Genomic DNA, 17,300 nt, shown 5'->3' with positions numbered 1-17,300 from the left:
TGGGAGAGAGACTAATGCTGGTTGCTAGAGTTTATTGCATGATCTCTCGGCGTGATTGCTGCTAGCACTAGCTCCTAGTATCTGGATTCTTTGTTACCTTGACCTTGGACCGGACTTTGTTATCTCTTGGCTGTTTTGACCTTGGACTGTTTGACCAACGTTGTTTCTCGGTATCCTGACTTCGGCTTGACTCTCGGAACGTTTGGACTTCTGGAATTCTGAACTCGGTTTGTTTTCTCGGACTGCTCTCAGACTGATTCCTTGCAAGGTCTGCTTTACTTTCACTTCCACTCTGCTAAGGTTCTGTTATCAGCTACTGTCAAGTGTCTGCTGGCAGCATTCCCGGACACTGTTGGCTGTAGTGGGACTCCCATGTCTTTAAGAGTCTTCCATAGCTTTTCATGATCCATGTAGTCATATCTTTGCTATAGTCTGCAAAGCACATGTTGATTTTATTTTCAAATTCCTTGGTGTGCTTCATTAACCATCATATGTTTGCAATGTGGTCTGTACTGCATCTTCCTACTATTGTATTATATAGGCTAGATAATGATTTCATAGGATAGATAAGGGCAAGCAGGAAATAAGGGAGGAAATCACATAGATGAAGGAAGAAGAGTAGTAGGGGAAGAGGAAAGATAGCAATATAAAGTGAAGAATAACTGTTGGAGAAGGAGAATGGAATAAGAGATCAGAGCCGATGGCTTTGGGGATGATGTTTAGAAAGGAAGAGCGAGGAAAAACCTTTATAGAGAGTGAGAATGGGTCATGTAGGCTTTAGCAAAACATCAAAGAGACTAAGGCCCAAAACAGATGGGCAGACAGGGGCAGCTTCTGGCCGCTCCAGAGACATGACATTTAGATGACATGTCCCCAAAGCACCTGGAAGCATCTAAGGTGGCCCAAAACCAGCCCCAAAAGGAGCATATCTTTTCTGCTCCTTACCACAGTCCATTTGGGACCATGGCAGGAGGTGCCCTTTGGGCCGGATCATGTGTTTGATGCAGTCCCAGGGCGATTGGGTTGGGAGCAGATTCTGGCTATTCCTTCCTGCCTGTCTGTTTTTCCCCTAAGTGGTACTAAGAGAATTGAGAATTGGGCAGTTTTCAGACAAACCCTTTACTGTTTGTGCTTCATTAAATTATATTGAAGAGTGCATCCAAATGGCATTGTTCTTTTCCTGCAGCCCCCATATGCTTTCCCAATATTTTATCTACTTTTATTTTTCTTGATTAAAGAAGGAAAGAGCAGAATATAAGAAAGGGCACTATCAATGCTAATGTGGACAGAAAAATGAAGAATGGAAGCAGGTTGGAACAGTTTTCCATTGGGAAGGTGGATGATCTTTCCAGTCCCATTCTCATGGTGGGTTGAGGGGTTGTACTGAGGAAATGCAATTCAGTCAGAGAAATTCTCTGAGTAACCTTGGGCAAGTCCTGCTGTGTCAGCTTGAGAGGATATTACTTTGTGGATTTCTTATAAGGAATTTCCACTTGAATAGCCATTTAGTATCTTGTAGTTCAATTCTTTTCTTTGAAAAGACCTTTTGTAATCTATCTATCTATCTATCTATCTATCTATCTATCTATCTATCTATCTACCTACCTAATCTATCTAATCTATCTATCCATCCATCCATCCATCCATTCTTGCCCTTTTTAAAAAAGCAACACATGCATTTTGGTCTATTTCTGATCCTCTCTGGGCATAACAACTATTTAATTGCTTCTTTTTTTAATTTTCATAACATGATATTTCAGCTGCAAACACTCAAACCACTGATTTAACGTGGTAGTTTGTTTTGTCCTATGCTTTGCAATTTCATTTTTGATATACAGGCAGGCAGGCAGGCAGAAAGGAAAGTTTGTTACAGAATTCTGATGAAACAGAATTGTGTGACAACTTTAAAATAATAACTACTTGGAAATGCCTAGATGTCTTAGGGAGAAGAACCTGAGCATTACTGCTCTCCTCTGATCAAATACATGGAATTTCCTTCTCTTGAACTTTCTCTGCCTCAGATAACTGCCTTCAAAACAATGGCCTGTTACAAACTGCCAAAATAAAGCTGCTTCGGGTCTCTTTGGAGGTATGCTGTTTAAATGATGCATGCATCCTAAGAATCCGGAAGCTGCACCAAAGCTGCACTCCAGTGCTTAGGAATGGAGTATGGCTTTGGCGTGACCTCCGGACTCTTGAGACCCATGCATCATTTAAATAGCATATCTCCAAAGAGACCCGAAGCCGCTTTATTTTGGCAGTCTGTAACAGGCCAAAAAGAATTAGGCCTCAATCCTGTTGTTAGTCCCAAATTATTTAGACCCATTGACTCAGTGGGATTTACCTATGTGTTCACTCAAAATGGATTTACTCATGGTGTAGTGGCTTTGAGCACTGGGAACCATGGTTTGAATCTCCACATTTAGCCATGACATGGAAACCCATTGGGTGATGTTGGGCATGTCACGCTTTCTCAGCCTTAGAAGAAGGCAATGGCAAGCCTCCTCTGAATAATGAATCTTGCCCATAAAACCCTAGGAGTGGATCATCTTAAGTCAGAGAAGACTTGACGTCACGTAACAAGAAAATAACTGTAATTGGGACTAACCAGCAGGATGCCAGCCATAGTCTTGTAAAAGAGAAAGGGAAAGAAAACCTGGCAGTTTTTGATATTTCCAGATGCTGATGATGTGTCTTTAACTTTAAATGGCTATGTTGCCCAAGGCTGTTCTGCTGTTTCTTGTGTAGTAGAAAATACCACTGGAGAAGGAAATGGACAGAGTAATCTCCCTGCAATAGACCCAGCAGCCAGCTTTGCATTTGTTGCAGAAATAAGAAACTGGAGGTAGAGGAGTTGATGACAGAGAAAACTGCATCTCAAAACAATGAGCAAAGCAAGGAAAGATTAGAGACAGGGGACAATATTTTCTGTAAAGAACTGGAAAGTTCAAGGCCTCTCTGAAGGGCCTGTAAGTATATTAGCAGAAAGAAAATGAATAGGAAAAATCATATTTCCATTAACTGATTAGTATGAATGTACTGAATTGGTGGTCTGTGAGACTGTGAACAGAACACATTGGATCTAGCCATTTTATGCCATCAGAAGGAAACCATGACTATGAGATCTTCTCTCCCTCCCACCTAAAAATGATATTCAATGAAATATGTGCACCAGAAAATAAATGTATTTGGGAATTCCATAGAAATGCATCAGTGGGGACATGTATAAAAATATACAACTCATATATGCATTAATTTCCATTTGAGAAGAAAAGAAAAGGTCTTAAAATTCAACATGATTTAAATACTGGTAGGATTCTAATAAATGCCATGAAAATAAAACTGCCATATTTTGTTATCGATGGAGTTTATCACATGCAATTTTCACGCCGACCCATTTTAACCTGTTCCAGCCCAATTAGTTTTAATCTGTTCCAGCCTGATCCCGTCTCGTACCCGGGTTGGTCTGAAAATTGCATGTGATAAACTCCCCTCTCTTTTCCTCTCCCACAAGCCTATGAACCTTATCACATAGTGAAAATTGAGGAGGGGGGGTTGGGGTTTAAACAACAATTATCCCATGCAAAACACAACATAACAATTAAGATTTTCACACATGTCACTATTAACAATGTCGTGTGAAAATCTTAATTGTGATATCATGTTTTGCATGTGAAAATCACTGTTTAAAACCCTGATTTTGCTCCATTTGCCCCATGTGATAAGGTCCTATCTTCATCTCATTAGTGTACATGAATATAGAAGAACATACACCAAAATAGAAAAACTCTGGAAAATTTATTGCAATTGGAATTGCAGTTAAATCAGGAATGTAATTTAGTTGTTCCAGGAGTGTTCTGTCTGGAAGAAATCTTGGGGGACATTAGAGAGAGAGGGGGAAAAAAACACAAAAGAGAACATTCATTTATAGGGTGAACTCAATCATATTTCTTGGAACTAAATCTAGTTGTTGGTCCCCACTACAACTGATCCAGTGAATCAGTGGTATATATATAACTACTGACTTGTCAAGATCCCCTTGATTAAGTAAACCTACTCTAATTGGGCCTAATGCAATACAATCCCTGTATTGGAACGAGGCAGGTAACAACAAACAAAACCAATAAAGTCAAACATGGCTATCAATAGATAAAAGCATAACAGGATGTATTAGATCCTACTTCCCCAATCTCCCTCCCACCCTAAAATACCATTAAAAACAATTCTCAATAACATGATTAATAAAATAAAATGAGATCAAAGTCTTGTGGGTAAACAAATGGAGAGTGAAAATTCTGAGATCAGTTGGGAAGGCCTGCTGGAAGAGATTCGTTTTTATTGCCTCCTTAAAGGCCTCCAAAGATGTTAGATGGCGGATCTTATCCAGCAGGTCATTCCAGATTTTTGAAGCAGCAACAGAGAACATCCTCTGGGAAGTCATCTTCAGTCTAGTTCTCTCTAACTGCAGTAGGTTCTTCCCAGAGGACCTGAGAGTGCAGGAAGGATTGTATGGGAGGAGGCATTCCCTCAGGTAAGCTGGGCCAAGCCATGCAGGGCTTTATAGGTAATAACCAACACCTTATGCTGTGCCCAGAAGCTAATAGGCAGCCAGTGTAGGGATTTTAAGATAGGTGTAATAGAATCAAATTTGAAACTCCCTGTCACCAATCTGGCTGCCAGATTTTGGACCAATTGCCACTTCTGAACATGGCATAAGGGTTGCCCCATATAGAGCACATTGCAGAAATCGAGATGAGAGGTTACCAGTGAATATACAAACGTTTCTAGGTGTTCAAGTGCATGACAAAATGAACATATAAAACAGATGTTCAGAAATGGATGTTCATGCTGATTTACCCCCATTACTACCAGTCAAGGCATACCGCATATACAAAATGATGATTATTATTTCAGCAACCTTAGCAACTTCTGCCATAAAATTTCACTGGCAAAATCTCTAAGATGACTACAACCTTATAAATAAAGGAGAGCTTATTTAATGGCATATCCTTTGGGATCTATATATGTAGCAGCAGAATTTCTTCTGGAGGCTGTGTATTGAGCAGGAAAAATACTCCCATGTCATTTTAATTGGGCCTTTTCGCTCTCTTGCAAACATTGCATACATTATCCCTATGTGAATATGTGCATAGGGGTGCATAGAAAACCAGGCAGCATGTAAGGACCCTCACCCCCAGTAGCTAAAAGTGCCACTCATTATGTTATTTTTCAAAAATCCCTGAAAACATATTTTCGTTTGCTGTTGTCCCTTTAATGTCCACTTCCTTTTCCCTTCACCTGGAAACGGCTCTGGAATTTGTTTTCCTGAATGTGGGTTTTTTGTTGTGATGGTGGTGGTGACTTAAAAGATTTTAAAATGACATCACAGCACAATGTCTGATATCAGAAATGTTATAAAAATCACATCGTTTTCTACAATAAAATAGACTGAACAGCGGCATTAAAAAATGATGATGATGAGCATGAGGCAAAGAAAATAAAAGAAAACAGCACTATGGCGAGGCTGAAACCACAGGGACAAAATAAGCCCTGACAACAGTGAAGCAGCATGAATGTAAAATACTACTGACAGGTAGTAAAACTCTCTGATGCCTTATTTTGGTAAGGGTCTACTCACCATAACAGGAAAAGAGGGAGTGGGTACAATTAAATGATACTTTAAAAAACCTATTCAGGTCTCTGCCAGTAACATGAAGGTTTTCATAACTATGAATACTTTGTGCTGTTCCTCTGTACCTATAGACCCATTCCTATTTTAATGTTAATAGAGTGAATAGTATTTTTTTTCAAGTTATCTATACAGTGATTTAAAACAATAATATTAGGCAGAAGAAGAGTTGGAAGGACATTTGAAAGTATTAGAAAAATTGTCAAAAAATATTTTGGGCATGTCAAACCTGTTGAAAAGACTTCTGAACTGATGAGAATCTTCACAGTCCAGGACTTATTCTGTTCAAAATTTGCACATGGTTGTTTTGTGTGGGAAACAATATTTTTTGTGCTGGATACAGCTTTGATTGAGGGAAAGATAATATTTCTGCACTAAAATATTATTTTGCATGCAGAAAAACCTATTTTACATGTAGAAAACACTGGGATTGGGCATTTAATCTACACAAACTTTGCACATGGTTGATTTGCACAGTAATATTACTCTGGAAACCCACTGAATGACCTTGGGCAAGTCACACTCACCCATCCTAAGAGGACGGCATTGGCCGCATTCCCACTACATTTTAAACAAGTTTGCAAATCAGTGTGAAGCAGTTCAAATGACCACAGTTCATACTTGAATTGAATCGCTGAAGCGATTTGGAGGGAGGGGCCATAGAATCATAGAATCATAGAGTTGTAAGAGACTGCAAGGGCCATCCAGTCCAACCCCCTGCCATGCTCTAGACCCATTTAACCTACATCTTTTTGATGCTGATTTTTCTGTGTCTTCTTTGATAAATTGATTCTGAACAATGTGAACCAGAAGCAGATTGGTATCCATTTGAAGAATCAAAGTCACAAATCGATTCAGTGTCAGTGTAAATGGGATGCAGATTGGAATTGATTTACTATAATGTGATAAGGGGTCACCGAATGGGGAAGTGGAAATTAACAACCTGTGTCTGCCCATCCTTTGACCCTCCCTCTCTCTCTTTTGACCCAGTGCCATTTTTACTGCTCACACGACCAATGTCTGATGGACAGAGAAAAAATATATTGCTAAAAAGGCTTCAAAATGAACCAATTCATTTGTCAATGTGAACTACAAGTGGGATATTTTGAGAGACTCCTGTATGAAATAATTTAAATTGAATCAATTCATTCATCAGTCATAGAATCATAGAATCACAGAATCATAGAATTGGAAGAGACCGCAAGTGCCATGCACTCCAATCCCCTGCCATGCAGGAACTCTCAATCAAAGCATCCCCGACAGATGGCCATCCAGCCTCTGTTTAAAGACCTCTAAGGAAGGAGACTCTCTACACTCCAAGGGAGTGTGTTCGACTGTCAAACAGCCCTCACTGTCAGGAAGTTCCTCCTAATGTTGAGGTGGAATCTCTTTTCCTATAACTTGCATCCATTGTTCCAGATCCTGTTCTCTGGAGCAGCAGAAAACAAGCTTGCTCCCTCCTCAATATGGCATCCCTTCAAATATTTAAACAGGGCTATTATATTACCTCTTAACCTTCTCTTCTCCAGGCTAAACATCCCCAGCTCCCTAAGTTGTTCCTCATAGGGCATGGTTTCTAGGTTCTTCACCATTTTAGTCACCCTCCTTTGGACACGCTCCAGTTTCTCAACATCCTTTTTAAATTGTGGTGCCCAGAACTGGACACAATATTCCAGGTGGGGCCTGACCAGAGCAGAATAGAATGGCACTCTTACTTCCCTTGATCTAGAAACTATACTTCTAGTGATGCAGCCTAAAATCACATTGGCTTTGTTAGCTGCCGCATTGCACTGTTGACTCATGTTCAGTTTGTGATCTACTTGGATTCCTAGATCCTTTTCACACACAGTTTCATTCAGCCAAGTGCCACCTATCTTATATCTCTGCATTTTATTTTTCTGCCCTGAGTGTAGTACCTTACATTTCTCAGTGTTGAAATACATTTTGTTAGCTTTGGCCCAACTTTCTAATCTGTTCAGGTCATTTTGAATTTTGATCCTGTTCTCTGGGGTATGGGATATGAGCTAGTCCTCTGAATTTGGTGTCATCTGCAAATTTGATAAGTATGCCCCCAATTTTGTCCTCCAAGTCATTGATAAAGATGTTGAATAGCACTGGGTCCTGGACAGAACTGTGGGACCCCACTAGTCACTTCTCTCCAGGATGAAAAGAAGCCAATGCTGAGCACCCTTTGGGTTTGACCAGTCAACCAATTACATATCCATGTAACAATTCCATTGTCTAGCCCACATTTCACTAGTTTGTTTGCAAGAATGTCATGAGGAACCCTCTCAAAAGCCTTACTAAAATATACTATATCCACAGCATTCCCTTCATCTAACAAGCTGGTAATTTTGTATAAAAAAGAGAGATTAGATTTGTCTGGCATGACTTGTTTCTCTTTAACTTGTGTTGACTTTTTGTGCTTATGGCATTGCCTTCTAAACGTTCACAGAGTCTCTGTTTACTGATCTGCTCTAGAATCTTTCCTGGTATAGATGTCAGACTAACTGGACAATAATTGTCGGGATCCTCTTTTTCCCCATTTTTGAATATGGGAACAACGTTTGCCCTCCTCCAGTCTGCTGGCACTTCTCCTGTTCTCCAGGAGTTTTCAAAGATTATTACCAATGGCTCCAATATTACAGTTGCTAGTTCTTTTAATACCCTTGGATGTAGTTCATCAGTTCCTTGAGACTTATATTCATTTAGATTAACCAGGTATTCCTGTACTATCTCTTTGCTTATTTTGTGCTGAATTTCCCCTGTTTTGTCCTCTGCTCCTTTATCCTCAGGTTGAGCATCCTTTGCCTTTTCTGAGAAGACTGGGGCAAAGAAGGTGTTGAGTAATTCTGCCTTTTCTCTGTCCCCTGTTAACATTTTGCCATCTTCTCCATGCAGTGGCCCTACCGTTTCTTCCTCCTTCCTCTTGTTGCAGATATCCCCCCAAAAGCCCTTTTTGTTGTTCTTAACCTCTCTTGCAAGCCTGAGTTCATTCTGTGCTTTAGCTTTTCTGACTTTATCGCTACACATGCTCACTATTTGTTTGAATTCCTCTTTGGTGATTTCTCAATTTTTCCATTTCTTATACATGTTCCATTTAAAACTTAGCTCAGTTGAAAGTTCCTTAGTCATCCATCCTGGTTTCTTGAGACATCTCCCATTTTTCTTTCTCATTGGAACTGTTTTAAATTGTGCCTTCAGTATCTCCTTTTTGAGAAAGTCCCATCCGTCTTGAACTCCCTTCACTTTTAGTATTTCTGACCATGGGATCACCCCCCAGTATTTCTCTAAGTTTACTAAAATCAGCTTTCGTAAAGTCTAGAATGCATGTCTGACTTCTCCTTTCCATTGTATAACAAACTCCAGGAGTGCATGATCACTCCCACCTAAGGATCCCACCACTTGCACTCCATTAACTAGGTCATCCCTGTTGGTTAGGATCAGATCCAAAATAGCTGATCCCCTTGTTGCCACTTCCATCTTTTGGACAATAAAATTCTCTCCAAGGTAAGTGAGTAAGTTGTTAGACCTTGAGGATTTGGCTGAATTTGACTTTCAGCAAATATCAGGATAGTTGAAGTCTCCCATCACTACAACATCTCTCCTTTCTGAGTGTGTGGTCATCTGTTCTAGAAAGGCATCATCCAATACCTCCATCTGACTGGGGGTCTGTAGTAGACTCCTACAATAATATCCCTGTTGTTTCCTTCCCCTTTAATTTTTATCCAGATGCTCTCCACCTATCTTTCAGGATTGATGTCCTGGATGTCTTCACTGGTGTAAATGTCCCTGACATATAATGCTATTCCTCCTCCTTTCCTGTTTGGTCTATTTCTCTTGAAAAGGTTCCAGTTCTGTGTTCCTACATTCCAATCATGAGACTCATTCCACCAGATTTATGCAAGTTTAATAACCACAAGTGGGTTATTATATTTTATTTTCGAGCGAGAGAATGAGATCAGGACAAATGTAGTGTAAATCATGCTCTGCTGCCAAAGCGATCCATTGATTTGCATTGCAAAGTGATTTATTTGTAGGTGGGAATGAGGCCCAAAGGGGAAGGAAACAACAGGGATGTTATTGTAGGAGTCTACTACAGACCCTCCAGTCAGATGGAGGTATTGGATGATGCCTTTCTAGAACAGATGACCACACACTCAGAAAGGAGAGATGTTGTAGTGATGGGTGACAAATTCCCTTTGAATAAGCTTTTCCCATAAAACCATAGGATAGATTTCCAGTAAATCAAAATCAACATGAAGGTAGATAACACAAACAAGATATATTCCCCAGAAAGACGTTGTATCTATTCTCCTTATGTGCAAGAGGCCACTTGCACAAGCGGGGTCTATTATTATTATTATTATTATTATTATTATTATTATTATTACTATCATCATCATCATCATCATCATCACTACTATAGTTAGTGGCACTGAAGAAGTTTCTTTCCCTTACATTTCCCAGCTTCATCCAGCAAAACCACTTTTGAATCAAATTCAATATAGCTAGCAGTGTAGTTTTTAATGAGCACCTGTGAGGTCAATATGAGTGGAGTGATGTAATTGAATAATCCAAATGGGTCATCATATTCAACTCAATTCAAGGGCAATGTGTGGGAAAAGGAGGTCAACTATCATGAGGATGAAAAAGAAAGAAAGAAAATGGTGCTATGGGAGTGACATTGAAGCAATGCAAATCTATTCTCAGTGAGTTCAGAAAAATCACAGAAAATGAAAAGCTTTTCTACCATTCATAGAATAGAACAAATGTGTTCCAGTTTTGTGCTCAAATTATAACCTTATTATCCATGCATACAAAGGACTGTGCTGCTGTACTGTGATGTACTTCATTGGCTTCAATCCCTTGATGGCATGGATTATTATTATTATTATTATTATTATTATTATTTGCTAATGTCTACCACAAAAGAAAGAAACTCAACCAAAACCCTGCTATCAAAACATCTGTCATGGCATCCATACGCCTGTGAATGATTTTTATTCATGTTGTTGAATAAGCCGGGAAGAATTTTAGAAATAATATGCAAGCTGAATTTAAACAGAGTTTTTGAACAGAGACGTAAGTAACCAATCCATCTTTGATGCAGTTAGCCACTGGCTACAGTGCTGTATAACTTTCTCAGCTAAAATAATTAAACTCTACATAATGGAAATCTATAGTGAGAATCTTTTTAAAAAAATACCTCACACATAATTTATGCAAAACAGTTTGCAACCCCCCCCCCCTTGGATTCACATCCTTTAATAACAAGTGAGTTTGGGGAGGGGGGGGGCTAAATAGTTGTTATGTGACTTCAAGTCATTTCTGTCTTACGACAACTGTAAGGCAAATATATAATGGAGTTTTCCTGGTGAAGTTTGTTAAGAAGGGATTTGCCTTTGCCTTTCTTTGAGGCTGAGACAGTATGACTTGCCAAGTTCACCAAATGCTTTCCATAGCCAAGCAAGGATTCTCCAGAGTTGTAGTCCAATGCTTAAACCACTGTTCTCAGTCCAAATAGTACATTAACATTAACATACCAACACCTGTCCAGTCCCACATTTCCAAGTAAATTTCAGTCATGCCTGGAATAATTGCGATTTAACCCTATGATCCCCCCCCCATTTTCCATGTGTGATAAAGTCCAAAGCAGGCGCAAGTTGTGATGATACCATGCTCAGCATTCCCCCATTCAGTTCCACTTAATTGTTTTTTCCCATAGATTGCGGGGAAACATTGAATGTGGTGGTGTATGACATATCTCCTTTTTAAGCTTGACAAGGAGATGGGCAACTATAAATTTTAAGACATTTGTATGTTGGTACAAAGTCGTCACAGAAACTGAATTTCTGTTATTCATGACAATGACTTAAAATTTCAGTTAAACACTTAGAAATACAGTTTTGACATCTAAGGAAAAAGGGCAGGGAATACAAAAATCAATATAAGGGTTTTTAAGTGTGAATTATTTTCAGTCTCTACACTGCAAGAAATTAGAAGACTGAAGGAACATTTCATGGGGAAGGGGCAGAATTCCTAATCCCCACCCCTGCTCATAGTTACACTCCTGTGATGAAAATGACTATGGCACGTTATAGACGGGCCTAAGCGGCGCCGTCGTCGCGCCATGAATACGCGCGAGGGGCGGCGCTTCCGGATGCGCCTTGCCCCTCGTGCGTATTCCGTACGTCAAGATGACGGCGCCCTATACAGATGGGCGTGGCCATCTTGACGTAACGGACGCTGTGCGTCCGGACGTCCAAACCCAGAAGAAACGTCGCAAATGCGCACTTTGGCATTTGCGGCGTCTCTTCCGGGTTGCCAGAAGGAGCGCGATTTGCGCACTCCTTTTTTACAGCGCGGGGGAGTCACGCGGTTTGGCTGCAGTGGCTTCCCCGCGCTGCAACCAGCAGCGGCCCAAGACCGCCCCTGTTGGGCGGTCTGTAACAGGCCCAAGATTCTGCGAAAATGGAGGGCAAGAGGAGTACTGATATCTGAGAAACAGTTGATGGGTAAAACTAATGGGATGTGCTTGTAAGTCAGACCTGAGCAACCGGGTAGTAGGTAGGGGCCAAAATTAAAAGAGGCTGAACCTTGGTCTGCAAATTAGTTTTAATTACATATTAATTGATTAATTATTAATAATAAATATTATTGATATTAATTCTGCCCTCCCCATTCTCTGTCTGACCCTTTCCTCAGGAGAAAGTCAAGCAGCAGAGAAGCTTGAGGGACAAGCATTTGCCCCTCTTTTGCCTCTGCCACCTGGCCTTCTCAGGAGAAAGCCTTGCAGGGTGAGTGTTTGCCCATCCTCCTCAACATGGCTCTTTCCTTAGTAGGAGGCTGAGCAGTAGAAAAGCCCTGAAGTAATTCCACATCCTTGTGGGCCATCCAAAATCCTTTAATGGGCCACATGCGGGCTGTATGTTGTACAGGCCTTCTGTAAGTCAAATTGAGAAAGAGAAATATCATCCTGAAAGAGACAACAGTTTTGCCTCTGAAACATGCAAACTCCCTTCTTAAGATGTTGAATAGACTAAAGAGGTTCTTCTGAAAAAAAGGACAAGGAATTCTGCAGTAGTAAATTGTTATTTTATTTTTTCATTTTCATTGTACATAGATATAGAGCCGTCAAAGATAAGCATTATTAATTCGTTTGCTGGGAATGATCTTGAGCATTGTAATGAGTGGTTTTCTATTCAAAGTTGTTTGCATATTGTAGGTTTACTTTAATCTTCACATGCCATGTGAAATATGGCAATAAGTCTACCACAGCCCAAACTGTCTATGTGTTAGCAAAGAGGTGGCCTGATAATGGCCTCATTCCTGACTCAATATTGATCCACATCTGTAAGAAAGAGGCAGGACACATGTAGTGGTGGCTAGTAAGTCCCATGTCAAGAGAACAGTTAATCTGCTCTGAGTTAATTTAACTTTTAAAGGAGCTATCCAGTGTGTTGAACCTTAAATAGCTCCTTTAGAATTCAGACTAATACCCAGGACAGATTGATTTCCTCACTGGCATGGAAGCCACCAATCACAATGGCTACAGGTTTAGGAAACTAGGCCCACAACTTTATTAAGTTGCAACAGGAAGAATTTGCAATGACTCCCAATGGTAAAGTGATTCAGTAAGGCAGGGATATCATCCTCACCACCTCCCTACAATCCCTGTCTTGAGCAAAAACATTTTCAATTTCCTTCATCCAGTCAGTGGTTTCCTAACTGAGGGAGGTTGACCCAGTTCAGCATGGTCAAACCAGGGACTTTCTCCCTCCCCCCCTTACACACAAAGATTTTAACATCAAATCTAAAAAAACCCCTTTGACACAAAATATGCCTCAAATAGGCTATAGATCAGCAGCCCAATCCTGATCTTTGCATAGTTCCATCTGCAAAGGACTGTTCACCCACGCAGTCTCTGAGTTACAGCCATATGAGAAGGAAAGGAAAGGAAAAGAAAGGAAAGGAAAGGAAAGGAAAGGAAAGGAAAGGAAAGAAAGAAAGATTTAATGGATTTCCCTATACTTCAGATACTTTTTATATTTAATATTTCTGTAATTTCCCTTCCATTATGTATTTTAATGATACCACATTACACAAGCATATTTCTTGTGTACGCAAAGTTCCCTGTACCTTGATACTTCAAAGTCATGCATGTAAATGTTGTTTTTCTTTTTTTTGGGGGGGGGGGGGGAGATAACAGATGATATTTTAATAAGATGCAAGTGGCTCTTAGAGATGGTTGTCTGAAAGATCATGAATGCAGTCCTACACTAAGCTAGGTTGACTACTCCTACTCATTTTACTGGGGCAATTATACTTTTGTTTTGGAAAGTAAATGGATACCTTTCACTAGATACATATGGTGGCCTGCAATGGACTTAAAAGCCTTCCGATCTTTCATTCCCAGGCAGACAGCAAAACCAGTAATCTTATTGGCTCATGTAGACCCAGTGTCAAAGTTACCTTCCTTTGTTTAGAAACATTTTGCAAGTCCCTGAAATCAACACAGGCCATTTGGCCCAAGTCTGCTTGTTTTGGCTGATAGTGGTTCTCTGCATTCTTGGGAATCTGGAGGTGTTTCCAGGTCTTGTTACAAAAGAGCCTTTGACTTTATGTTGGCAGAGGCTGAACCTGGGATCCTCAGCATTCAAGGCAGGTGCTTGAAAAGTGGAGAAATGGGCCCCTCCAAGCATTTCAAATGTTTGTTTGGTAGTTATACAGATAACCACCTCATCAGCATTATGCTTATGAGTAAATATGCTACATTCTGTTGCCTGCTACTCTAACATTTTTAAAACAATTAGTTCTGGCACACACCCCTTGTATTTTACCTAGCTAAACACAGTCCACCTGCCACATGTATTTCCTTAAGAATGGGGCTACATCAACTTTCAGTGCTTGCAGACTACCTGGGATGACAAAAATAATGGTAGGGCTTTCAAGGCCATATCAGTCCACACTTCATCACTCATGTGCTGGGCTCAGTTTGATAGGTCATGAGTTGCACAGTCCTCCCACAACATCTCCTGAATTACTACAGTAAGTATGTTCTAGTTAACAGTGGGATCCTGTCTTATGATGTTATCTTTATAAATGGATTGTGGATTGGTTGGTTGGTTGACTTTACTAACAAATGCTTTGAGGTGGAAGGTGTTTCAATTTGTTCCTTTTGCCATAAGGTAATTGGACTACATTGTTGGGGGAGTCATACAAGACACCAAAGCAAAGCACCTCTGTGGGACTGAAATACTTTGTATGTGTTGTTATTTGCAGTGCATGCCAAGACAATCATGGGCACAAGAGCCAAGCTGGCGAGCTAATTAAGTAAATAAATGTATATGTTTAAACAGCCTTATAAAGGAGCATTGGAAATCTGCAAGATGAGCGAATATCTTATAACTTCTTCCGCAGGTGCGAGGATAGCTACAAGCCATGGACTTTCTGTCCTGCTTCTTGTTTGTGGCTTTGTGAAGGGTGCTTTGCTTTAATCTAAAAAGTGCTGACTTTTTCCAATATCACTTTCTCTTCTTAAAGCAAAGAGCAAATCGCCTGTAAAACCTACGGAGCGGACAGCAAAGTTGACCCTAACTTCCAACTACCACCCTGCACCCAATGTACTCTAATTCTCTACACAAAGGAGCACCTTCTTCAGGACATACACACAAAAAATAAACAAAATATTTAACAAAGTTTCAAAAAGGAGAGAAGAGGCTACCACATAGTTTCTTTATTTCTTACTTTCTTTGGAATGTATCCCTGGTTTTCTCTTTGATGGGAACTGGAATGGTGTGATAGAACATTGTTCAACTTGTCAACAACCTTTTCTCTTCCTTTCCCTCATTTTTGGTTTAATAAAGAGAACTGCTGAAATCCCTTCATTATTCAGAGGTTGGCTACGCATTTTTAGTACTTTCAAAATGGACATTTGTTATTGCACTTGGGGGAAAAAACTACCACTGGAATCAGAAGGAAGAAAAGAGCCTAAACTCTCCCAAACCCAAATCTCTCCTGAAGACCTGTCCAACATGCAGAAGATATACGACTTATCTATGACAATGGATGAAAACACATCTATGTTTTAAAAGTATTTATTTTCTAAATGAGAAATCTATTAAAATAAAATCTATTCAAAGCTGCTTATTGTAGAACAGAACTCAATTTCTGGAAGACATTCAAGACATGTTGAAGCCTCTCCCTGGCATTCTTCTCTCATTTAATTTTTCCCTGTCCCATTATTGTTTTTGGATTTCTTTTCTGTTTGATGGTGGCAAGCAATTGCTGGCCCTGGCCAACCCTTATGGAGCACATGAAGGTTTCTATAAATACATATTTTCTTTGTGTGTGTTCTCTATTTTGCTGTGTTTTCTCTAATTTTGCAACTCCTGTATATGCAAATCTTAAATTCTGTAAATTGCTTACATGTGTGATATAACTTCAGAATAGACATTCTATGGTTCATCCTGCAAGCCAGTTCTGAATATTATCTCAATGTGGTGCCACCAACTCACATCTGTTTCCTTTTGAACAAAGCATTCATTTTAATTTGTAATTCGGTACTATGTGGGATTTTGTAATTCATGCATTCACTTTTCGCTGGTCTGAGCCCTTGCAGATGGCAATGTGACCCTCTGTTTACTCTGTAAAAATGCACATTAAAATTTGTTATGGTCTCCAAGCAGTGGATTATTTGGTTTGTGCATATGTCAGGTTGGAATTATTTCTTGAATGCTCTTTTAATTTATTATGTTTATTGGAGATGAAAACATTTTGACCAGGAAAGTGTAACTATACAATCATTCAGTTGCATGCAAAGAAAAAATTATGCTTTGATTGTTTGGATTTAAGGAAAGACAATTTTCCCTATTAACACAATTCACTCAAAAGTCTTGGATATTGTTCATTGCTTTATGGGGATTCAAATAGAATCATACATTTTGTGTCCCTGATGTGAAAAGAGGCATTTTCTGAATTTGCTATAGGGGTAGAATTTTATTATAGTGATCTTTGGACAGATTTTTTTAAATTGCCAAAGACTTCATATTTCATAGCTAAATGAGAAGCATACCAAATGATGTGCTGGTTATTTTACAATAAATACCCTCCCTTTTTAAAATGTGCCATTTGAACATTTAAGAATGGATAGCAAATGTCTCATAATTAGCATTTATGCACTTGTCAAAATCCAATGGGTAGGTCTGTGTCAGCTTTGTTTATCCTATATCTGACTATCTGAGGATAAAACAGTCATATATAGATTTGCTTTTCCCAAAAGAATGTGGAGGATTCTGTGGTATGCCTTGAAGGTTAATCTGAAATACTTTCTTCAGTGCAAACCAGAGGTGGCTATTACTTGAAGAAACTGAAATCGACACAAGTGCCAGTAATAACAGCCACAGTGTATGCATATAGCATATATTGAACATATCAGAGAAGTTTATAATATAAAAATATTGCAACAAATTAGTTATAAGAACAAACTCCATTCAGATCAATGAAATTATTTTTGAATTTGAAACACTGTAGAAATCTTTTTATGGTAGTCTGAGAGCAAAATCCTGATGAGGATTCAGTTTACTGACTTTGCTGTTGCTAGCTGCCA

General features: G+C 39.5%; 1 protein-coding gene across 3 annotated transcripts in view; it reads left to right on the top strand.

The window, feature by feature from the left end:
- VSTM2A (V-set and transmembrane domain containing 2A) overlaps positions 1–16,376 on the top strand; it is a 46,337-nt gene extending 29,961 nt beyond the window's left edge. Inside the window, exon 5 of one of the 3 annotated variants that reach the window (XM_042471193.1) lies at positions 15,236–16,376. In XM_042471193.1, the coding sequence (XP_042327127.1) occupies positions 15,236–15,324 (89 nt within the window). In that variant the 3' untranslated portion in view covers positions 15,325–16,376. The other 2 variants (XM_042471194.1, XM_042471195.1) reach the window with 2 other exon arrangements.
- Positions 16,377–17,300: the final 924 nt, after the last annotated feature.

Source organism: Sceloporus undulatus, chromosome 6 (genome assembly GCF_019175285.1).
Source record: "Sceloporus undulatus isolate JIND9_A2432 ecotype Alabama chromosome 6, SceUnd_v1.1, whole genome shotgun sequence".
NCBI lineage: Eukaryota > Metazoa > Chordata > Lepidosauria > Squamata > Phrynosomatidae > Sceloporus > Sceloporus undulatus.
The sequence above is the reverse complement of the archived record's forward strand: the minus strand, read 5'-3'. Positions and strand labels throughout refer to the sequence as shown.